A 25,793-nucleotide genomic window follows, 5' to 3' on the forward strand; every position below is an offset into this window, starting at 1 on the left:
CTACAACACTAGATTTGTTTGTTAAAAAAATACTTCTTAAATATATTCAGGACAGAAAAGCAAAAAGCAAAAGCACCGATCGAAAGTTCCTCACTGGAGCTGAAAATGATTATAAATTCATTTTCTGTTGCCTGAAAGATGTAAATAATTATTGTATTTATTGTATAATTATATTTAATGAGATCTTCCTGCAAAAGTAACAGAGAGCTTCCTTTTCTTTAAAAAAAAATACTTCATTCTAGACATCCAAAGGAAAACATGAACACACAAATTGGATGAAAAAGTTTCGATAGTACTGTACGTAAGGATGGACCGTTCCTATTGGCTGAGATACTTGTCACACTTTTTAAGCTAAGCTTGTAATCTTAAGAGTTATCTATAGATGCATGAGAACAAATTAAAACAGAGATGTTTCAGCAAGCTAATGAAACCTGGACATTTGACATGACGGCTACAACAAACTAAATACTACACATGAATATAACCTGTCTGCTCACTTTCATGACCTTAAACTAGCAGAAAGAAAGTTGGGTGTCACTTTTTATAGTTGAGTCACTATTTTCTTAAACAGCCCCAGGTGACTTCTCACTGTATTTCTTTTCTACTTTTCATTTGATTGTCAGACATCTAATCTCTTCAAACGTCCATTTAGGTGATGTGAGAGAGTTTGTCTGGAGAGCAAAACGTAATCGATGGGATCAAGTGACATTTCAAACTAGTAAACGGAGGATGGATTCCTTCATGAAATGAAATGGGATAAAAGGAAGAGAGGTCTGTAAAGGTCACTGCTCAGCACAGTACAATGCAATATTTACTCTTGTGGGATAAAGGCACAAAAACAGTTTTCATTTGACAAAAATGGCAGATATAAACTGTGCATGAATAAACAATAAACTGTTTGGGTTGAGATTAACATTTTGCGCATTAAGAAACTGTATACAATGTTATTTAGATAAATATTTCTTCTTATATATTATTGAATAATGAACAAAACTTTGCATAAATATTCCCTGTAATTTAAGTTAACACTCTCTGTAAGGGGCACTGATGGCCTAGCGGTTAGGTCGCGCCCCTGAAGGGAAACTCCAGTCCTCCAGGTTCAAGTTAAGCCTGTGGTTATTTCCTGCATATCATTTCCCACTCTCTCACAATTTCCTACTCTTTCCACTGTCCCATCAAATAAAGGCAAAACACTATCTTTAAAAAAATAAGCATATGTATACTTAATTGTTTTTTTGTGTAATTCTTATTACTACTCCTTATTCTATTTCATTTCCTGTCATTATTATATTGTATTTCTTTATAGATAAGTGTACACTTTTTACAATAAACACCTAAAGACGTTTCCATCAAAAACAAGTTTTAAATATTAAAAAAACTTGACCAGAAAAGAGAGAGTTAATAAAACCTGCTTAAGATGATTTTATGAGAACCTGCTTGTACAAAAAATGACCTGCCAGATCTAAGTTGCAGCCACATGAGTGGAATTGAGAAATCAAATTAGTCTACAATGTGTTCTCCACATTTTACATGGCAGTATATCACAGTCTGATAAATTGCTACACGGCCAATTAGCATCCCATAATGCTCAGTCAGCCACAGAGCTGGGAGTCAAAGGTTATGTTCGCTCTAGTCCGAGAGAGAAAGAGACAGAAGCAGGAGCAGCGCAGCAAAATGTACCATTTCAAGGCTCATTTTGTTGTAGATAACAGGAAGTTCTGCGTTTATTATCATAAACAGAACTGAAATCAGGCAAATGCAGCTTATGGCAGATGATATCTCTGTGTGAGGAACATCACAGAGTCTAGATAGCCTGTGGATTAAACACAGACTTCCCTCAAGCCGCTCCTTATCTCGCACTAGATTCTATCTCCACACAGGTACTGTGTAAATGTTCCTCGAAAAAGAGAAATGACTTAACAATGCACACAGTCATGTGTAAAAAGCAAATGAACTCTAATAATAGCCTTTATCTGAGTGCTAATTGCCATAATCCATAAATCATCCTCAAAGATTACATCACCTAAAGGCTGTCAAGTATCATAGACGCATGATAAAGTGTTCTAATCAGTTAATCACCTCAGACAAAGTGTATAAAAAGACTGAATGACTCCTCTTTAAAAGAAGCTTTGTTTGGATAAGCTAGAACATGCAGAGAGGGAGGAAAAAGGCTTCCAAACCGGCGGAGAGGAAATGTGTGTGCATATGGGATGTTGTGATGTTGCACTGCTCAGACTGCAAAGAAATATCACAATCACTGCATCGATTGATAATCATGATTTCACAGCAGGACCCGCCATTAGCCTTGCCCCGCGTGTTAACATTGCAGGAGTCTGTTCACAAACCGTTTGAATGTACTTTTTTCCAGCCACTGTTATTCATCACATGCAAAATGGGCTGGGACATCCTGATGTATGCCATCAGCAGTGACAATGATAACCAGGACAATCATTACACAATAATTACACAACTCATCCATCAGCGTCACTTATCACTTTAACAATCAGGCAGTTAAGAGAGAGACGGATGCAGGAGAGGAAAGGAAAGGAAGGATCCTGGACTGGGAGTCTCTGATCCGTCTCCTGGTCGAAGCCTTTCTACAGTTTGGCGGCCCTCACAAACAAGTCAGCTTCACCAGAGTCACTTGAGGCCATGTTTATAAAGAATGACCCAAATGAAGGTAAACTCAAACTCAGCTTCTGATAGTTTACTGTTGATTGATTGTTGTCGTAAAAAAAAATGTACCTTTTATTTCAGAGCACTTTGACAACTTTTCTTCTGTGTTGGCTCAAAGTTCTGCTTAATAGCATGCTTGCCTGGTTGCAGTGCACATGCTTGACCTCAAATACAGCAGAAACAAAGCACACACTTGAAATATTATTAAAAAAATGAGTAAACCAATCAAAAGAGTGACTTTTGAGGGTTAACTTTAAGGTGAGCGTGCAGACAAAAGGGAATGTACACTTGTGATTTTGCATATAAAAGTCTCTGAATGAATTGACTGGGGAGATCAGGTCAACAAACTCTGCCTAGTCTTCTAAGTAAATTAAAAAACACTTAAAAAACAAAAAGTTTGTTTTTAGTGTCTGAACTTAGGTGTCATCAAAGGTTAGTTCATTTTACTGTTTGTATTTGACAATAATTGTATGGCATTTTTATAATTTAATTTTAAAAAGAGCTCTGACGTTATTGGAAAGTATGGTGTCACTGTGCTTTAACCCTCTAATAAAAAAGATGTATGATTATTCTAATTCTTATTATGATCTCAAGCTCTTGAGCTGCTCCTGAATGGACTTGGTGTCGGTAGTGTTTGGTAAAGTTTGTGTCCAAGGACAAGAATTTGTTCCGACATTGTAAATCTGTGTTTCCTGCACAGAAAATCTCCCTAATCTTCTGTGATAAAGTTGTGTTCATTTTTCCCAAGCAAGACAAATGTAATTTAAAGAAGACACTAGTTTGTCACTATTTCAACCCTGACACACATGATTGCACCACACACAGACAGAAGTAGCCGGGCTGCGATGACAGTGAACTTGAACCCTGAAACCCTGAGGAGAAGAAAAGTAAAGTGGAGATTGAATGATGACTTGAACGACAGAGAGTGTGCGCCTCCCCAGCGACCAAAGGGCCAAAGGTTATGTAAATACAAAGAAACCCTCTGGGCTCATGGGTAATTAGGCTGACACTTCCTGGGTATCATAACTTTTGAACTCTGTTCTCTAATTTGTTGGCCTGTGAAAGTGGGATCCACATTGTCACAAGCTTAACACATCTTTACTGGTATTATGGTGCCATGGAGTTCTGAAAAGTGTTGAAAATCTGCAGAAAAGGAGGAGTGAAGAAGAGCAAACATCTGCTACATGCAGACTCCAAATGAAAAGCACTTTACTCCAGTGTTTCACTCCCTTGTTTATTGCAGCAGCATTATGAATAAGTTTCCTTTGAACATGATGGATCATTAAAGTAATGGTGTACCGTGGTTTTGTTCTTTTTCTGCTTAGATGTTTCTTCTTTTTAATACAAATTTCTATCTGTGTCTGTTTCTCTCCTGAGAACTGCCATTGCTCTACTTACCAGGAAATACTTTCTAGATATGCAAATGTATTGTCATGAGAGAGCGCAGAAAGTGTGTGTGCATGCATGTGCGATGAAACGGAGAGAGGGAGGGAGACACACATGGTTGAAAATGTTGTAGCAGCAAAGTAGAGGCATTTAAAAAACTCATAGCAGTGCCTGCAGTGGGTCTCTGGGTTCATGTGCACATACTGTACATGTGTGGGTGTGTCTCAGTGTGTCTATGCACACACTAGCATGCTGTCCCTAAGTGGCTCATTGAGACAGCATGGGATTGGTACTCTATGTACTGTTTCTCTTTTAACTGAAACAAATACTTTGACATTTTGGAAAACGTTCATATTTGCTTTTCGCTGAGACTTAGATGAGAAGATTGATACCACTCTGTTATTTTAAGAATGATAGACGGTTAGCTTAGATTAGCATACTGCAAACAATAGGGTCTATACAATATGAGTAAGGTAGGTCATAGCTAGTTTGTGCCATTCAAAGGTAACCAAATCTGCCTATACAACCCCTCTAAAGCGTACAAAAAAGTGAAAATGTAACAAATTCTAACTCCATTGTGGGTCAGACAGTGTTGAGGCAGCAACATCCTAAGGTGTGTGCCGATTACATTGCTCACTAGTTTTAATGTTTATACTTTATGTTTTGTGAACATCAACCAGAATGATAAATAGCTAATTCAACTGCTGTTAAAATTATTTGGTGATCTTTGGTCAGAGCCAAACTAGCAGTTTCCCTGTGTTTCCAGTCTTTGTGCTATGCTAAGATAACATACTGCTGGTGTATGATAAATATATTAGTGTCATAACCAATCGTGTCTACTCATCTTCTCTTCAGCAGCATTGGAAAACGTTTGTTTCATTCTAAACAATAAGATATCTGAAAAAGACTTGTATTGTTTTGGCCAAATAAGCAAACCTTATCTTAGCCATAGTTCACATAAATCATAGATATAGTCTCAGTGATGTCACCCATTGGTTTCTGAAAACGCATCTTTAAGTCCAACGATAATGGTCGCCATGATGGAAATGTTGACTCGACCAAAACTTTTGGCCAATCCAGTAACATACAAGAGGGGAAGCTGAGGCCTCCTGGGAAACAGCTACAACAGGCCCACATCTCAGTAAACTCAACCCCAGCCCTTATTATGAAACTTATAACTGGTATCCTTAATTCAAATGGATCCATTTCAGTCTGTTTCATCCCACATATGGTTTTTACCAATAAAGAAACCAGCGATCAAGACGAAACCTGTTTCTTTTGTACCATGCTGTAAACATGGACATTTTAATATGGGACCTAATGGAGATTAATTGGCTTATGCAGCCAGCCTCAAGTGGACACTAATAGAAACTGCAGGGTTTTTTTTCACTCCCCGATATTGCCGCTTGGTCTTACCATGACCATTAAACTTGGAGAAATGCACTGTTAAAGAAGAAGATTTACAGATTAAGTTATAAGACAGTATTTGCTATGATATGTAATGACATGATAGATCTGAGAAAATCAGAATAAATAGTTCGATGAAATGGGTCAGCTTTAAACAGCCCCATTCAGTGTAACTACAACACACACTGTAGTGAAATGAAACAGTCATGTCTCAGTTCACTTGACCCAGATGACATCATATCACTGCAGGTATGAAATCCCCCTCGTTCATCTTCTGTCTGATCAGAGACCACCCTCCCTCCCAGGCTGCGTGTGGTCTCCTCCTTATTTCCTCCGCCTCTCTTTTGAAGCTCCGAGAGGAGTTCATCACTGTGTGACACAGACTAAAGTGCTGGTGGCCAGTCAGTCTGTCTGAAAACTCTATTGATCATCTCAGACCACTCTTTTATCTTTGACCGATATCTCACTGTGATCCTACACTGGAGTGTGTCAAACCCCTTAGGGAGAAAACACACTCCTTTAACCGCAGCTGACAGTGGTTCGGGCCAACAGAAAATCCCGTGGAAATAGTTCAGGCTGGTGTTTCTCCCATTTATATACAGTCGTAGTAGTTAATCCAGTAAGCAAGCTTTGCAATCACTTGTGTAGTTTTTCCAAATTTCAGTCCTCTATAAACCTTTACTTTGTGCATTCTGGCAGTAAAAAGCTCCATAACCACAACATCCTGCATATGTGCTTTAACTCCCCACTGTCATGGTGCTGTTTTTATTGGTATCACTAAACAATATTAGCTTCACTGCAAAGTCAGCTGACAATATCCCTAGCATTAATTTAAGCTGCAGTAAATCACAACAATGAAGAAAACAGAGTCTGATGCAAAAGATCGTCCTTCTTAATTTGACAGTAGATCAATGACATGTTTGGAAAATGTAAGGACAGATGGTCAACATATGTGTTTGAATGCAAAGAGTCCCTAAGGAAAATAGATCAAAACCTTCATTCATGTTGTCAAAAATAGCAATTATATACAGGAGATGTTTTGTGGGTGAATTAATTCAAGGTTTAAATATTTAGATCAGTCCAAAAAAAATCACACAAACTGTATTGGCAGAGATGGATTCTTCCACGCAATCAATCAATCACGTCAGAGATCTTTAATGTTGTCTTCAATAAAATGATACAAAACAAGCCATCTGACATTTGTGAAAGAGAATAATATGAAAAAAGGCCAACAAAAACGTACCCAATAAATCAATTGATCAATCTTTATTTGTATAGCGCCAATTCCCAACAAGTTTGATGTCAAGACACTTAACAAAAGAGCAGGTAAAAGAAGTTTGTTATATTATTTTTTTTATATTACAAAGACCCAACATTAATCCATCATGAGAACTAAGAAACATTTAGTAAATTTAAAGTGCGGGAAAAAACTTCCTTTAAGAGGCAGAAACCATCAGCAGAACCAGACTCATGTTGAACAGCCACCTGCAATCTTCTCAACCTGTGTTGACACTGCTTGTAAGTTAAAGGTTGGTGTTTGCCTTTGGCCACTGTTTTAAGAGATGTGTATATAAAGAAATGCACTTATTTGATGTTTTACAAACAGTGAAGCAACGAGACGTATACCTCTCTCCTGTCCTTGTATGCTTAATCTGTAGCTTTATTAAGAGAGTGATTAGCTTAGCTTAGTTTATTAATTATACTGGAGGGACAGTCTTGGCTTTACATGAAAAATGAATAAATAATGAACCTAAAAACACAAATGTTTCAATTTAAATGAGGAGAAGTGTGCTATCTGTTTTTTCAGTATTAGCCGTTAAGCTAACCCCCCCCTGGCTCTACCTCCATATTTAACCTGCAAACATCACAGTGTGATCAGTGTGCTTGTTTAATTCTGAGCAAACACATTAAACTGCTCCTTTAACTTGTCTTTATTTGCTGTGTGCTGGCCGTCCAGTTGGCAGACTTTATTGACCAAATCTACAACAGTTTATTTATTTTTTACCGTAATCTTGCTCCGTGTCATGTTCATCATGTTGGCCTTTCTTACTGCTGTAACAAAACCAGAAAGAAAGAAAGAAAGAAAGAAAGAGGAGAAAACAGAACGTGATCAAGCTCTGAAACAACAGGGATTAGTTTGAGTTGTGGCTCATGTGACCTCCTCGCCCAGCACATCAAGTGGCCTGATCTTGGTGACAAAAGAGTCTAAAAAGAGGCTGTGACACCCTCGTCAGAAAGTCAATACGGTGATAAACACTCCTCTTCACTTGAGCCCCGGTTCACCACTTTAGCAGGCAATTGCTCTGACAGTCATTAGCTAACTAGTAAATCACCACAACCTGGAAACAAGTACAGAGCAGTCAATGAATGAATACATGAAAAAAGAGGCGAGCAGCCGCGAGAGGAAACATGTCGCATTTTTACACGTGCTCCTTCTTAGTGAGAAAGTGAGCATATGTTATAGAAAACGAGCCTGTAAAACGCTTTTGTATTTTTTTTCTCCTGCCAATGGGTCTGGCAGAGAGTGTCATTCAAGATGTGGCCTTTCCACACTCATAAAGAACACATAAAACACACATTGTGCTCTCGTAAAGCACTTACAGAGGTGAGATTTATGTGCTGGGGTCTGGATTTCCAAATAGAGAGCAGTGCTGTCACTAAAATGTGTTTGATTTACACTCTCCATGTATTGGTGTGATTACCGATGTGATTTCTCAAAATTGAAAGATGATGTTTGAATTGAATGAGCTGAGCAGATTTAAAAGTCTTACTGAGGCAGTCCTGAAGGAGGGTCCCCTGCTCACTACAGCACATTTCTGAAAGTTCATCATCAATGAGTCATTTTTTCTAACCTCTTTGTCATCAGGCCAGACAACTCTGCATCCCCCATTGACCAGGTTGAGATATTATGAAGAACATTTACTTAACAAGTACTTTAAACTGCACTAGTCCTAATATGGGAAACTGTGTTTCTCTGGAGTGTTTTACATTTTTTAATTCTACTCAACACAACTTCTATTAAATTGGGCCTTTACATTGCTGCACAACATGTTTAGACAGCTTTAGTTACATTTCATACTTAGATCTACATATCATAATAAACAAATAAAATATAATGTATAATTAAAATTGAAAGTATCAAGCAGCTTATTAAGTTATTCATTTGTAAAAGCTCATCCATTTAATCACCTGCAACATTAATGTGATGAACACATTTATACATCACTGATTAAAATACCAAACTTTATTTTATTCTGCACAATGAGAACTTTTACTGTTGGTGCTGTACATATTTTTTTATACCTTTAAAAGCTGAACTTGTACTTTGAGGTTGATTTTTTTCCTTCTCCATTGGACAAAGAGGTTTCTCATCTCTTTGCTGATCTTTTCCTGTATATTTGTTGTTTGGGGCCAAAGCTGTTTAATTTCCAAATATAGCATTCACTGCAAATCATTACAGGATATTTACGGCACGTTCAGCCAGTGTGCTTTATTTGGTCACACATGTACCTGGTGGAAGCAGGGTTATTCACTCAGATTCAAATCCAAAATGACTTTATTTATCCGCTGGAAACTACATTTTCTCGCAAAAGCAACAGTGCAAACACAACACAAAGCTCTGCAGACATTAAAGAAAAAGTAGACGCAGATATCATCAATCAGAATAAGTCAGACTAAAAATTGTCCGTGAATAATCAAATAAATAGATAATTATGTTCAGCACCAATTTATGCGTTAATGAAAAACAAACCTTTAGTGCCCTCTGAGACGCCTCAACACATGTCACAATTACAGCGCCATAAGGTATTGAACAAAACAATATAGACAATCTTATTCTTAGTTTGGTTTGCTATTGGAGGTCACACAGAGACATCAACGTTCAGCTCAGTCTCTTTCATAACCAGTTCAAAAATTCTCAAAGTTCATTTAAAGCTCCTGTGAGGATTGTTTAGCTGGTTATGAAACAAACTGAAATTTATATCAATGCCTCTCTATGAGCTACAAAAAACTGAAAAATTGCTGACTAGATAGAAAAAGTTTCCACCTGTTAGGTGTCAGATGAAGCAGTTGTCAGCAACCTGTAAAACTGCCTTTTCCACACTTCCAGAGAATCACAGTTAGTAAAATGTTTGATTGTTAAGGACAGCAGGGTGATATTTTTTTTATTCAGAAACATCACTTACACGTGTGTATCGAGCATTAAGTCTTCTGCTCATACAAGAACAAATAATCTACACCAGGAAAGAAAGACGTCAGTGAATCTCACATCTACTGCTTGAATTAGCGCAGGTGATCCCCTCTGCCAAAAAAAAAAAAGAGACTGAATTCCCTTCTGAACAGGTGTCACTAAGTTTGCTGATGCGTCTTTAATGCGGCCCCTTCACAGCCTTAGATGTATGAAAACGTTTAAATGGACATGCTCACCGGGGGCAGAAGTGAGTCTTGTAACAATGAATTATTGATGCCTTGCGAGGCTCCTCTTTGACTGGATGTAATGTAACTCACGCTGGTGAATTCATCTGAGCTCTTAAAAAAAAAAAAATCAAGGTCTCTGTGTTCACTTTCATGTCCTGACATGGGCTCGGTCTCAACGCCACAAGACATTCCTTGATCACCGGTGATGTCCAAGTCGTTTCTCGGAGGCATCGCGGTCCTGTCGGGACAGAGCACGTTATTGTTGGGATACCTGCATAGTTGCATGATTGGTGTCAAATAAACACGGTGCTCTGAGCTGCAGTGCTAGAGGTCTTTTTACCTGTAATTATGGCATGGCTAGCTTTCCACTGTGGGACGGCTGCCAGCTTGCTTTGGCTTTTATGGGGCTTCTGGTCCTTTCTTGTGGTTGTCATGCTGCAATTAAAACTGTCTCCAATCGCTGGGTGGCAAAAGGCGCTGAGACAGACTCTTGTCTCTCTCACACACAGATACACACATGCCTGTGTACTTGTATACACACACACACACAAACACACTGTGGAGCCTCTGGCTGGAGGCGATGGGAAAGCGTATGATATAGGAAAAACATAGTTAATTACATTTGACAGGTATCTATTAAAGTGCATTCTTAGACCTTAGAGGCCCTCACACATCTAATGGAAATACACACTCAAATGCTGCCCATGAATAATAGTGATTCCCAGCCAAAAGCTCTGGCTTTCTTCCCCTATCTCGCCAACATCAGACGTCTGTCAGCGAATAGACAAATCACAACTAATCAAATCCACAGAAGTATAAACCAAGGTCTTATACTGGTATTCAAATGCTTTTTAATTAGTTATTCAGGGTTTCTTTTCACTTTAAAGTGAATAAGCACTTGAATCCCACCTCCACAGAAGCACCAGCTCACTTGTTTATTACAGACAATAGAAGTATGATTGTAATCGTCACACTTTTGGATGATTTTGCAGCTAAAAGGATGATGTATGCATTGCAGATCTACTTGAATCACAAAGTGCAGGTGAAATGTACAGATGTGCAGTGTACACGTGGTATGACCTGTGGGATTAGCTCCGTCAGTGCATTACAGGGACAGCTTTATTATCTGTGATTTTGCCTATTATTCCATATTCTTTCTATCTACACCTCTTCATCTAATGAGCCTAAATAATCCTTCAGATCATCTGTCTTCAGAGTCCTATTATGTGGATTCAAAATATTCATCGGAGATGAGACTGCCTCATCAAGTAAAATATATAGATTGCAGAATTGTTTGGATGAATTGCTAAAGTACATCTGTAGACTTCTTGAATTTCAATTTAACACCAAACCATGGGGATTTTTAATCAAAACTGATCCCACCGCATTAAATGATTTGCCAAAACCCGACATTACAGATTTAAACAATTCTCCCTTTCCACAGTACCTGTGCACAGCAGATACACTATAGACACTGTAATGTAGATATGATTGTAAATAAGCAATTGTTGGGGAATTACCTGAAAATTTTCAATTACTTATGTTGTCATGGGTGGTTAAATAAGAAGAATGAGCCATTAAAATAAAATTTGTTTTGTTTTTAATAGATTAAACAAACTAGATAACCAGGAAAACCATCTGCTGATGTAACGTCATATTTCCTTTATAACTACTTTAAGGGGAGGTGATCGAGGCAAAGAGCAATTTCTTTCTTCCCAAAAATCCCCATAAATGTCTTTAAAGAGGTTTCATTTTGTCACGTTTTAAGTGAAGAATTGATATTGAGCTCAATCAAGATTGATAGTATATAACTCAAGTAAAGCAGTATGTTCCTCAGTGGCTGCAGTATTGATCTATAAATAGTTTTCCTGCTCACAAAAGTCATCCAGCAGTGCCTACATTTACCAGAATGCATTGCATTCAGCAGCTGCAGCCTGGGCCTCACTCCAGCTTGCATTTACAATTAACACAAATGTTACATGGTCTTTGTTTTCTGACTACTCAAACCACTTTTACGCTGCAGGTCACACCTACGCATTCACACCCATTCACACGCTGATGGCAGAGGCTGCTATGTAAAGTGACCATCAAAAATAATTAATCCTACACATACACATTCATACGCCACCAACAAAGCAGAGGGAGCAACTTTTGGTTAAGTGTCTTGGCCAAGGACACATGGGACATGAAGCTGCAGGAACTGGAGATTGAACCCCCAATGTTCTGGTTGAAAGATGACCAACTCTACCAACTGAGCTACAGCTGCTACAATGGGACATGTCAGACCCTTATAAAATGCTTTTATTTTACATTTTATGCTGCAAATGTTCACATACAATCGACCTTTAGAAGAAAGCAGGATTACATGTTTTGTCAACGCTGCATACACATGTACAGGAACACTTGCACTGGATGTAATGAGAGAGTTGAATCTTCTGATAAAGGTATTTTTAAAATTTGATTGAACAAATTACACAATAAGCAAAGATATAGTGGCAACTACTCTTGGGATTTAAGCCTTCGTACTGTACCTCCAAGTGCAGGGAAGAATACAAGTGTCTGATGTGACCAGGCTGCAAGGATAACAGGAAATTGTAATAAGGGAAAGGCATTTAAACAAGGAATGAAATCTTGACAAAGTGTGTAGCTAAGTTTTTTTTTTTTTTTCAATCATTGCCCAACAAAGGATGCAACACATACTTACTTCTGTCAGTCTTGTTTGATTTGTTTCCCACAAAATATGTCTGGCATGTAAAAGTTATTGTGTAACATCAGATGACAAGGACAAGTGCCATACTAGCTGGTTACCTGGACTCTTATTGACCTAAAGAGACATATTTGGTGTAACATGTGATGGTAAAAGACACATTTGAGCCATTCTGTTCCGTTTTTCTGGATAGAAAAGGCCTTATGATTGGAACTTATCAACTAATCAATTAATGATTTAATGTTTCTCTTAATTAAAGTAATATTCTGATGGTATGCCACAGCATCAGTATTTACCACTTGCTCTGTTCTGAATTTTCACAAAACCCTCTCCCTTTTTTCACATCTCCCACACCCCTATCTTCCTCCCGTCCTATCTCCTCTCATTAGAAGGGCTTGAGGATCACACACAAAGCCACTGAGAGATTATGATGATAGTTTTGAGAGCCTGCCCCTCTTTGTCTCTGTCCACATTCCTCTAAAATGAAAGACGACATCAATTACCTTTGTGTTTGATGCTTCAAGTTTGTTGACACGCACTTTGAAGACCAGGCCTGGTTCCCATGCAGTCTATAACTATAGGTGCAGGTATTTCTACTGCGGCAATCAACTGTCCATACACAGATAGCTAACGAACTGGGAGCGCCCATCTCTTGTGGAAAGATACATTGGTCCAGAGCCAGAATCTGTTGGCATGGAAAGCTGTTCTTCATGTATAGGCCGGCCTTTTTCACAGAACAATTAACAGTTCAAGTTCTTTATGTCAAAGTTATTGTCATCGGCAGCTTGTCAGAATTCACTTTAAATGTTACCGCAGGTCAGGGGAATGTGTGGCATTTAAATAGGCGGTAAATCAAGGCAGAGCAATGTGACAGTGACATGTGAGTCTGGAAAGTGCTAATAGCCTTTTTCAAACTGATTCCATCCGACCTGCTGCCAATGTCAGAATCCAGCTGAATTTGCTCTCCAAGATGTTCTTCTGAGGTGAAAGCCAGCAGTCAGTTGTAGCTCCGCTGGTAGCCGTTTCCGATGCTTTGGTAGCGTAGCATCAAAGTCACGGGGCACACATATATTCTGCAGGATTAGAGTAGCGTAAAAGGACAGCCCCAGCCCATTCACTGTTGGCACGGCCGCCACAGCCTCGGCACAAGTGAGTTTTTAATGCATTCCATTTAACTTTAATTACTCCAATCTCTGCGAGGGCACACAGGAAGAAAAGGCCCGGGCGTTTGTGCCGAGCAGATTACCCCACTGCCCTGCCAAGTCCGCGGCGCGCTGCATCCTAAGATAGAATTCAAATTCAAATGTGGGCTAAAGAAAGTGCAGCTGTCACCCCTCTGGCCTGCGAAGCCCCAACCGGATCAAAGATGAGCTGTCCTCCTCCCCTGCCCGTGTAAAAATGAGCTGTCCTGGCCGTGCCAGTGTCTCGTCCCCCTGGGGCACCTAATCCTCCTCTCCTGACTCCACACTGACAGTCTGAATAAAGGCATTAAACCCCGCAAAATAATTACCAATTAAAACGGATGGAGAAGTCATCAGGTAGTGACTGGGGGGAGAGTAGGCAGAGGCGGCAGAGAGGGATGAAGCTTCGGTGGGTTTTCTCTCCTCCCTGCCAAGAACAACCTGTATTTTCTCTTTATGGGTTATGGTTTTTGCAGTTCTGGATGAGTGAGTGACCTTACACGGTGGTATCAGAGCAGGAACAGACTTCGGAAAGCTTCTAGGATGTCGTCGAAAGTTTGTGTGAGGCATCCCAACTGTACACAAGCCAGGAATCAGAGCAGAAGTTTTTAAAGCCACTGGAATTAAGAGTACTTGTTTTTATCTCGTGTTACTCTGAGATGTAGTCCAAGTATAAACATCAGTGGGCATTTTGTTGTGTATCATTTTGAGTTTTGACATGTTTACAGATGATGATGATTGATCAGGGTGAAATGCCCAGAGAAGTGATCCTCAAATAAATATGTTTACTGCCCACTTAGCTGTAAAAGAGCAAGTGTGTGTCCATGTGTCTTCATACCTGTACAACAGCGCTCTGGGGGTGTTTGCAGACTAGCGTGCCATGAGGCCCGGGGCTCTAATCCACCAGCGCCACAGTGCCGAATCCAGGTAAAGTGATCCTAAAGCCTTCTTTACCCCTCTCCCTCCTCTGTTCTCCCTGCTCCCCTTTGAGCTCTGTCTATTAGCAGTGACGGAGATCAGACTGGTGAATATCCACTCAAAAGACCAGTCTGGACCAAGACCCACATTTTGACAACTTAATCTCCTCTTTGACGGCAGGCAGAAAAGAAGTGAATTGCCATGATACAAAGGGGTTCTGACTTGACCATATTCTTTTCAAATTCCTTCCTCTGGTGGGGGAGACAACCTTTATTCCTGCCCTTTGCAGCCTAGCATATACATAAGAAGCTCCACTTATCATGTATTTTTAAATGTGTTGTTGTAAAGTCTTTTCATTTCTTTACCTGCAACTTCTTGTCAAATATACATTTTCCTTGTAACTGTGAGTGTCTTTCGGAAAGGCAGATAGGGACCAGAGGCTGGAAATAACAAAGCACAAATACATTTGTAAAGGTCAGGATAAGACATACAGTTCTTTCCACAAGGGTGGTCAAAAGTCTAACAAAAATATGTAGTTGCCGATCCCTACATATTCAAAAAAAGGTCCTTACTAAAGCTGATGCATTTGAAGGAATTATGAGTCGTTGCTTCACAAACTTCAAGACTTCTTGAACCTTAATGGACGAGACCACATTAAAGAACACATTAAATAAAGATTCTCTGGCGTCTTCCTCAGTGCAAACGGCGCTCAACAGACGAAAAAATGGCAAAAACAACGTTAAAGATGTTGAAGACAATACCTTAGCTCATTAAGAGCAGCATTGAGCTGATTTGCAAAGTGAAGCAAAGTTTATGTAAAAGTTTAGTTTAAAAGTCTTTTTCTTTACATAGTAATCTGTACTTCTACGATTATGTTCACTTTTCCACCTCAGATAAGGACACAACATAAAAATCCAAACTTCACTCACTACTTATAAAATGCCCACACCATAAATCAACCTTACTTCCAAATGCATGTTTATTCCCTTGGTTTCACAACACTGATTGAGCAAGGCGGCTCATTCCTGTATTTGAAGCTAACTGCTCCACAGTCTGTAACTCGCTGTGGTATTCCACTGATGTTGATCACTTTTGACCCGAGGGACGGTTTGCATTGCTGATATGACTTGTCTTTTGGTTTCTGTATCCGTGCCAGAATCACCCTGGGCTAAGTACACTGGGCGTGTACATCACTGTGGACGTTGCAATGTGTATGATGCATACACATGTATGTGTGTGAGCAGAGGAGGGAGAAAGGACTTTCTAGTCTATTTTGTGGAACCCATAATTAGACCCTCGACTTCGACTCTCAGCCAAAACCCATATTTGCTATAAGAGTACATACCGTACCTGGAAAACATGTACACTACATTTACCCTGAGCAGAAATGTAAACATGATCCCATCTGGGTGTTTTCATCTTTCATCTCTCTTTGTGATTAAACCCTGGATTAATATTAAATCCTCCGTTTTTCATCTTAGTATCCAACAATTATGGTGTTATGGTCAAATTATAATCTTGATTTATGACCTGAGTTTTACTGTTGAGAAGCCAAGTCAGTTAAAAGGTGCAACTTTAATCCCATTTGCTGTGAAGTACAGTCAAGGTAGCAACATGTCTGATGGGAGTGGGGTTGGGGATCTCCTGCGGCCCCATAGCACCATATCATTGTACTCTGCTGCTTTGTCCACCACTTCGGTCGTTCTTTTGAGATCATATGCTACCTACCCCCACAGGGGGTGCGACAGAGACGCTATAAGGTGCATGTGTGAACAAGCAACTCAGGGACAGTTGGTCTGACATTTTCTAGAAATTTTAAGGAGTGCATATGTGAAAATGGCTTGTGTTTCAATACAAATGGGCACCTGTGCAAATAACTAAAATATACATATTTAGAATATAATATCAACATAAGATGTAAATTGTTATACATGTTCGAAATAACAGGGTCTGTATTGCGTCGTCCTATGATGTCAGGTAATTTTGGTTAAATAGTATAAGCTGTTTCCTGTCTTCTTACAGAAATAGAATCACAATCAGAATCAGCTTTATTGGCCAGGTATGCTTACACACACAAGGAATTTAACTTTGGTGGACTGGGCTCTCTTATGTACAAGTATAACATTAAATATCAAAAATAAACACCATAAGCAAAGACTAATATGTACAAGACTAAATAAGAAACAGTACAGTGGTGAGTAGTGCAAAAGATGCTGAAGTAACATGATAATAAAAAATAAAAATAGTTAGCAATAAAAAAGAACATCCTTAGATGAACAATGATGACTTGCGTGTAACCTTTTGTCTGTGCTAACAGTTTGAATAACAGGCCTGTGTGACGTTGTCAGTCAGACTGGTGGAACAGCTATCATGCCATGGGCCGGCTGACGCGTGAATGGAGGAACATACTACTAAACACAATAAGATGATAATGTAATGGTCTGAGAGAGTTTCAAATGAGTTTCCAAATTCAGTTTAATTTTCAATGACTGGATTTGCTTATTTGGAAGCGTCAAAGTAAGGGTTTTCAACATTTTGACTTCCAAGGAGGGTACATAAGAATACTCACAAAACTGAGCTTTATCAGTGCTGCTACAGTTGTTGACATGCATGTATGTTGCTACAGTAAGATGAGCTGTAGACTGGCATTGTTGTATCAAAACTTGGCTAACACCAAATTATTTCACAGTGTGACTTGTGAAATGCACGTAATCAACTTTTTATGAAACTTTTTTAGTAGACATAGAAAGCATAAAGTGCTAGATTCAAACAGGAGCAAAGGCCGCTTCCCATATAGGTCCATCCATTACGTTGTAAAAGAAAAGACTCCAATTAAAAATGTCCCACTTAAGTAAACATGGATTTCAGTGTGCTTGAAAGTGTTTTTGATAGAAAGACGACTTTCCCTGACATGCAAGGGTCGAAGGACAATTTGATCAATAAAGGAGGGCAAGGACTCCATGTTTCATAGAAAGAAACAGTTCCATATAAAAGAAAGAGAAGGCATTCGGGCCTTGTCTCATTAGAAACTCCACTTCAGTCTTAATGCATTTCTTGTCATTAGCCAGGGCACAATATGTCACAATCCTCTTTAAAAGAGTTAGTACACATTGTTGGAATAATTGCCCTGTGAAGGACAAACAACCAGCATGTAAAATGGCATCATCATTCAGGTGCACTTGGCGAGGACTTTCAGGCCTTTCCTTTTCTTTGCTATTGTTGTCGAAGGCCATGAGATGTCAGACTGCCTCTCTGCTAGAGTCAGAATGAAACACAGAGCGATGTGCCAAACAGCAGCATAAGAGCTTGAGTGTGGACTTTCACACTTTTATTCAGGGTTGCTGCTGCCATGATCAACACTTTCATACTATAAAAATGTAATTCCCTGGTCTGATGTTCTGCTTTATACAGTGAATGTTACCCCCAAAAACACACTCTAACAGTACTATCCTTCTGGTTGTCAATCAAAGAGGTGCAGGCCACATTTTCTCAGATATTTTAATTAATATGCATTGTTAATGAGCTTCTTTCTGTCAGACAGCGTAAATGGCAGCTTGCCAAGCTTAAAAAAAAACACATGCATGGATGACTGCCATATTGTCACGTGTTTTGTCATTACTCTCAGTTGAAGTCAAGGTTATCAGCACCCAGAGAGGTTCACAACTGATGACCTCCCCCTACATCAGTGCTCAACCGTTAAGCCTTCGGGAGGGCTTCTGAAATGTCTTCAAAACGACACAGTAAGTCCAGCTGCCCCAACTTGACGAGATCCATCAACCTTACAGATATACTGTGAACAGTCAGTACCTCTTGTGGGATGTTCAGGAATGTCCGCGGCCTTGAAGGCATCCTGTTACACCCTTTAGTAGTGTGCAAAAGGTGAAAGAAACCAACAAAAGGAGCACACAGACTAGGTCTCAAAGAAAGTGTTTGACATTTTGGGATATACCTTTACTGCTTCACTTGCCAATAATTAAATAAACATTTTTAGTATTTTCATGCATTTATATCAAATAAGAACTTCAGTCATCAGCTAGTTAGCTTTACTTAGCATAAAACCTGGAACCAGGTGTTAAATGAATCCTTTTTTCTGACAGTATAAAAATGTCAATCAAAGCCTTTCAAGATTATTGTTTAACTTATTTACCTCTTTTCTCTCATCATAGACATGATGTTGATGAGCAGGTAAGTGCTCGTGGACAAAAAATAGTCATGCACGTGAAGCCCCAACTTGCTGTTTTACACATCCATTTTTTTACAGATTAAATGGAAAAGATTTAAATTGTCTATATTAGCTATAGGGATACAGATTTGGTTACCATTTGACAGAGCAGACTTCACTGTCCTCACTGAAGCAGTGGTTCCAAACATTTTGTCCTCTGGGCACCCCCTACTTGTATCTAAGAAAAGCTGAGCCCCTCCAGGGCCCACACGGAATAAAAGGATACATTTCTGTCAAAAGTTTAGATCAATTTAATTTGTTTTGATTCATAGCAACCCAACCGAATAGACCTCTACACACTTGTTCTTGTCAAAAGACCTTTGTATAAACTACCTGGTATTGTGTCATCATGATTTAAGTCAATTAAAGCAAAAACGTATTTTGACAACTTTGGAGTGGGGAATTTTTCACACTCTCCCTGAGGTCTTTGGCTCCCCCAGACCCCAGGGTTGGACTCTATGTGCTAAACCAAGCTAAACCAAGCTAAACTAAACTAAGCTATCATTTTTTTTTAAAACATGATCAGGATGGTATAAACTATCTACTCAACTCTCACTCAAAAATTATATTTATGATACGAGTTTACCTCCAAAAGTCTAAGTGTTCGTTCATGGCACACTGATAAGTCCTTTAAATTCCTTTGTACACATCCCCATTTTACAGATTATTGTATAAGTAAGTAAGAGGCATGTCTACAGCAGAAGGAATGTGGATGATTAGCAAATATTTTATTTTATATCAAATTTTATAATCATGAATTTTGTATTTGTTTCCGCCAAAAAAGTATGTCCCTAGCATTGATAAGAGCATTATTGCCGCTAACAGCATAAACAAATTAGAGCTTCTACTGATAAAATGTTGCTGAACATTAAACCTGAGTTGGTTTGGTTGGTCAATATGCTGAGACCACATCAGTACTCAAAAAGCTGACTGAACGAGCCTTAAAGCTATCTATTGAATAATCGTCATTTCTAAAACTGAAGTTGGTGTTGAGTGTGATTTCCTTTTAAATATTGAAATAAGAGCAAGAGAGCCAGGGCAACTGTGGAGACGTAAAGTTTAATACCCGCACTCGGTCTGCCAAAGCAGGAAAAGCAAGGGTAGAAAAGGACACATTTTTGGCAGCCCTTCATCAAAAGCATAAAGCAGTAGCCACAAGGGGAGAAGTAAACAGATTAGAAAAGCTATTGACATTTCCACATAGCAAAGAAGGGGGTGTCAAATGGCAGCAAGGATGATAAGGTGTACAGGCATTCAGTCCCCCCTCTCATGTTTTATGTATCTGTGATCACAAGTGATCGTGAGAGAAATTAATCAATAACAAAGCCGCCGGGATGTGTGGATGACACATGCCACTGCCCACCCCCACCGCCACCTTGTGCCGCCCCCCTCCTCCTCCTCGTCCTCCTCCTTCAACACCCCTTGCCACACTCCTCCATTCTCCACCCTCCTTCATTCTCCTCACCCCATCCATTTTGATTCAGGGGCCTGTTGTTCGCCCACGTCTAGGTGAGGGATTTTTACATCCCCGGCGTGCTTGGAGGAACTCCATATGGCCGGGATCAAAGGTGTTGCTGGGTGCATGGTTCTGCTTGGTTGCCAGCCACCGCCGTTAATTAGAAAACAAGATCAGAGGCGGTATTAAAATCCAATTAAGCCCGTATGAACAGATTGCCAAGTGATGTTCACTAATGCATTACTGAGCACCATGCAAATTTTAGTGGCAGCATTTGGCTTTATGTTATGTGTTTGTGTCATTAAGAGTGTGTGTGTGTGTATTGGGGGAGTGCATCCGAGTGTGTGCGGGAGTGTGTCTATGCACGTGTCACTTGCTGGCTATCCAAGGCTGTGTGACATTGCCTGATCTTTTCTTTGATACACAGCTCTAATCTCATATAAACAATCAGCTAAAGCTCTGCAGAGCAACAACACCTCTCTGCACAATAAGATTGGATGATATTGCTTCTTACAATTAAAGCATAATTGAGAATGCTGAATTATTGATCCATCATAATTGAGTTCTCTTCATCTGATTTGTATGAGAAACTAATATGATGCACAGAAAATCTAGCAGATTTTGGTAAATTAGCTTAGAGTATTCAGTTCCTTACAAAGATCTATAACGTTTCCATTCGGTCTCCACTGGCCACTCAAAGACATAAATTACAAGAGGGACAGGAGCTTTCCATTAAAATCATTTTAAAATCTGAGATGGCTGTCTGCAGATATAATTAAACCATGTTAAGAAATTGGATGAGGCACATTAAAATGCGTACATAAAATCATTCTGCACAATAAGTGCCAATTTAGTCCATGAGTTTCATTCGCCACAGCAGACAGACAGGGCATCTGTACCAAAGACTGACAAGTGGATGCAGCTGGTGGCCTATGGCCCGAAGCATCCACATTATCACAGACGAGGGCTGTTAATGTTGGGCTGAATGGAGCCCCTTTTGAGATACAAAATAGCATTCTGATTAGAAAGCCAGGAAATACACATCTGAAGTGCCGGAAATTGTCACAATGCAGAGCCACGGCACATTTGGCACAGTCTCAAGCTGGGTATAGAGGAGGAAGATCTTAATGAAGGGATGTGCTGCTATCAAACACTCTCCCATTTCTCATATAGTTTTGCAGTTTATCAGTTTTGTTCAAATATGTTCTTTAAATCTTGGGTTGTGTCAAAGTTTACACCCTAATATTATGAAGTGACAAAACACTGCTGTACTTTGGGATGAAGTTTGATCATTTCTGATAACTAATGATATGGTTCAGGGTGTTTTTATATAGTAAAAGATCTTATATTTGCCGTTCTCTGTGAGCCTCTCAATAGGCTGTGCCAGCAGATTACATTTTACTATTTGTTCTAATCTGTTAAATCTTTGCAGGGCTTTTTCTTTTCTATATGAACAGATCTAGACTTTATAAAGTACCACTAAGGAATTAGAATAATGATCAACAGAAACATGTACCAATGTGATTTGCTCTATTACTGTATAAAGTATGGGAAGAGCACACTATTTAGCAAAAGTAAATAATTAGTTTTATTGTATTTGTTTACTTTTAATGATATCACTGTATGACAAGAAAAAAGAAAAGAGTAACAAGAAATACACAAAACCCACAAACTAAGAAGAAAAACTGATTTTTCTGTAGATAAACAATATTCTGTAATGTGTGTAGAAAACTGTAATGCATCTACTTTTGTTGTTCCCAAAACCTTTAACTTCTGCAAAAACTGAGAGAACTGTTCCGACTCTCATCCTCTGTTAAAGTGTCAGCATGGTGGATCACCTTCATCAGGATTGATTTGCTAGCAGCCGTGTGTTGTTTGCTCGTTATGTCCAGATTGGTCAGTTCAAGTCACCTGCATGATACTTAAACGCTTCTCGGCCTGATGATGGCAGTGCAGCTGCTCATTCAACATGATGGCTTGTGTTTTCACTTCTGGGTAAGCATGGTTTTGTTTGTGATGCTCTGGCTAATTTCTGCATGGTATAGTCACACTTTGTCTTTTTTGTCGAAAGGGCTTTGCTGCTGGTTTTGCTGACTGGTTCAAGTTACAGCTTCCCTGCACAGAAAGGTAGAGTATCTCTTTTATCAATATGTAAAAGTTGTGTTTCTTAAAACTTATGACCTGCTCTTTCTTCCTAGGTAATAATCCCAGCTCAAGCAGCGGTCATGGTGCAAACCCTCCTGCTGGCTCAAATTGGGAAATGCCTTCCTATGGTAGCTATGCCCCGTCAGCTTCTGGTTCGGGGGCTCTCTCAAATCCAGCACCTGTACAAGCTGCCCCAGACAACGAATATCCTTATTCTCAACCCACTGGGCAGAAACAACCTAACTCTGCTGCACCTGTACCTTCAGGCTACGCTTTTCAACCAGCCGCTGTCCAAGGTAACTGATGCTAATTTTACATTCTTGTTTTAGCGCTGTTTTTTTAGTAACTGTTGGTGCTTACTACTTGACATTGACTTTGTGTTTAATTTTACCTTCTCATCCTAGAGGGCCCCTCAGCCTGGGCTGTTGAACCTCCTAGGCTTCCTTCTGATGGAACTCGATGGGTGTCCAGTAACCCTGATCATCTTTACTCCAGCAATGTCAGCCCTTACTATCCACAGTACCAGGGAGGTGAATTGTCAAAGTATGAAGGCGGCTTTGACCACAGCCGCTCTGAATCTGAGACTGAAACGCAAGGCTTCCAGCAATACCCTCGTGTTGCCGCAGTGGAAGCCCAACCAGAGTTCACCAGTGTTGTTCAGCCTCCCTTCCCTGGCAGAAGCTGGCCTTTTCTTCCTTATCCTTATGACTACATGTTTATGACCGGCCAGTATCCTCCAGGCACATTCACTCACTCGAGCCAAAGCTCTGAACAGGGAGCCAACCAGTGGCAAGACTCTCACTACATTAGGTACCGCTTTCCCAGTACTCAGCAGGCTGAGCCGGTACCTGAGCTGCAAGCCCCTCAGACCTACAATCAGCCCAGCCAACCTGTGGCGCAAAGCACTGGCGGTGTATACTATCCCTACCAAGGAGTTGGTCAGGGCAGCTCAACAGGTGGACATGGAATGAGCAAGGTAGGCTAATTTCTTTTAGCTTCAAACAGAATTGTCAAAGCTCGAAAAATATAAATTGTAATCTCTTTCTTCTTTCCAGGTTGGCTACTAAATTGAGCCCTGCACACCTGTTTGTGGTTTCAATAAAGATCTCTTAACTTCACATTTGCCTTGCTTCTGTTTGTTTAGTTCAGTTACCCTGCCGAAAGACATGAGCAACATAATGGCTTGACTTGTTTTCAACTTGCAAAAAAAAAATATTCAACCATTCTACAGGTAGTGTTAGACTTGGTGCAAGTCAAATCCTTCTCACTCATGTCAGTGTAATGGGTCATGTTGGAACTCTTGCATGTAGCAGATAAGCGAAAGGGTTTAAACTCTAAAGATGGAAGGCATTGTTTATGGTACTAAAATTAGTAATTTTTGCTTGCGTTAATAATTGTTACCCTTAATGATTGCCTACTAAAATGTTTCACTAGGTTGACCCATTGCTTGATATGTCTTGTAAAATAACTGTGCAAGGGCTCTTAAATATAAGGCTGTTCTCACCAAGTACCTTAAACTACTTTGCATGTACCAAGTTCGACTCCACCCATTTTAAGTGGTAGTTTGAAAGTACTCCCAGTGACCGTGCAGGCAAATGGTTGGGATTTGCCTGAAAGCGAAGGGTGCGTTTCTCTACCTTGCCCGTAAGCTTCCACAATGTCTTCATGCCTAAATGAACTGACACATTCAAGATAATATGCTTACTCTGTCTACTGCATGCCACAGGGAAACTTTGGGCCTAAATGTGGGTAATTGCGACGCATTCGGGATGAACATTTATATGGTCCTTCAAATCACTGACACTTCTACAGCATTTCTTGGGATCCATATTTTGATGTATAGAACTATTTACAACACTGGTTGTACAATGGTTCCCCTAAACCCTTTAATTCACTGCTGATCTGCCTAATCAATGAATCAGGATGTGGGAGTTTTAAATCCAACTTCCGCAGCTGCAACATTTGAGAAATGTACTAGTCTATGGGCCAGACCAGATTCCGGTACCACTCAAGGTGGCAAAGGTTAGTGGGGTTTTGGAAATGTCCATGTGTGTAGATTATATTTTGGTATGATAGACTTTCCTGAGTGGTAGCTGAGTCATAGAAACCAGCTCATGAAGAGACCCCCCCCCCCTCCCCAAACTGAAATGCATTTCAGATGCTGGTGCATATCTTGGTTCAGAACATTTGTCAATGTTTAATACTATTGTGTTTGGTATCATTTTAAAGGGGGCATTCTTGGCTTTCATTCAAGACCAATTGTGAATCTTTCTGAAATACATTGAGGTAACTGTGGCTCTTGAAATGGTAAAAAAACCCACAAATTTTCCCTCCAATTTCCGCTTAATATAGGCTTTCGCATTTAGCGCTGTGACATCTAGGAACATCAGGGACACAAAATACAGAAATTGGAATACTCACAAGCCTCTAAGGATTCAGGAAATGTCTGATATGCCCATACTTTATCACTGTGAAACAATATTATGAGAACAATGACTGACAGAAATCTCTCACGTTTACCCTCCCATTTCAGCTTGTAATGGAATGTGACGGGGCTAGAACAAGGTCAAATACAATTTGTAACAGTATACTCTGAAAGAGAGTCATTTTGTGTCTTTAAAATAAATGTTTACTCTGTTTTATAAAACAATGAAAAAATAAATAAACCAAATTAAAAAAATTAAGTACTTCACTCACTCATACAGTACGCACTACTCACAGTACTTCCACTTTAAGAAAGTGGCTCTTCTTTGAAGCCTACCACCACCCAGTATCCAGCACATGCCCTTTCTGCTTCAACCAGTACAGCTGTTCCAGCGTGTAAAGAAATTAGTGAGCCCGCTAGCTAGCTAGAGATCTGTGATTGACCCGGGAAATGGAAGCAAAGCCATCTTTTGGAGGGTATCAGAATATGTTTTATTGGCCAAGTATTTGTACACATATATGGCAATTGACTGTGGTTTACATTGCTCCCAGTCTATAACATATAAATAGACAAACAGTTATGAACAAGTTAAACAAATAATACATATTGACAACGTAAGTGCTAACTTTACCCTCAACATACTGTGTTGTTATTGTACATGATAAAAGGATTATAACATTTTAACTAATTGCCCAAGCTTTGATTTGCTGCACCACTAGCCTGTGCACATCAGTACAGCCTAACAACAATAACTTGCTGAATGCCTGACATACTGATTTGGATTGTTTAACCTGCATAGCATTAAGCATATACCACAGACTGTAAATATTACTGGACGGAACCTGAGTGACGTC

General features: G+C 39.6%; 1 protein-coding gene across 1 annotated transcript; it reads left to right on the forward strand.

Annotated features, from left to right (window-relative positions):
* The first annotated feature begins 22,303 nt into the window (after positions 1–22,303).
* LOC109983677 (uncharacterized) lies at positions 22,304–23,632 on the forward strand. Its single transcript, XM_020633487.3, has 5 exons — positions 22,304–22,364; positions 22,441–22,496; positions 22,568–22,810; positions 22,919–23,490; positions 23,570–23,632. Exons 1-5 carry the CDS (start codon positions 22,339–22,341, stop codon positions 23,579–23,581), a joined length of 909 nt encoding a protein of 302 aa, XP_020489143.2. The 5' UTR covers positions 22,304–22,338; the 3' UTR covers positions 23,582–23,632.
* The last annotated feature ends 2,161 nt before the right edge of the window (positions 23,633–25,793 follow it).

Source organism: Labrus bergylta, chromosome 15, assembly GCF_963930695.1.
Source record: "Labrus bergylta chromosome 15, fLabBer1.1, whole genome shotgun sequence".
Taxonomy (NCBI): domain Eukaryota; kingdom Metazoa; phylum Chordata; class Actinopteri; order Labriformes; family Labridae; genus Labrus; species Labrus bergylta.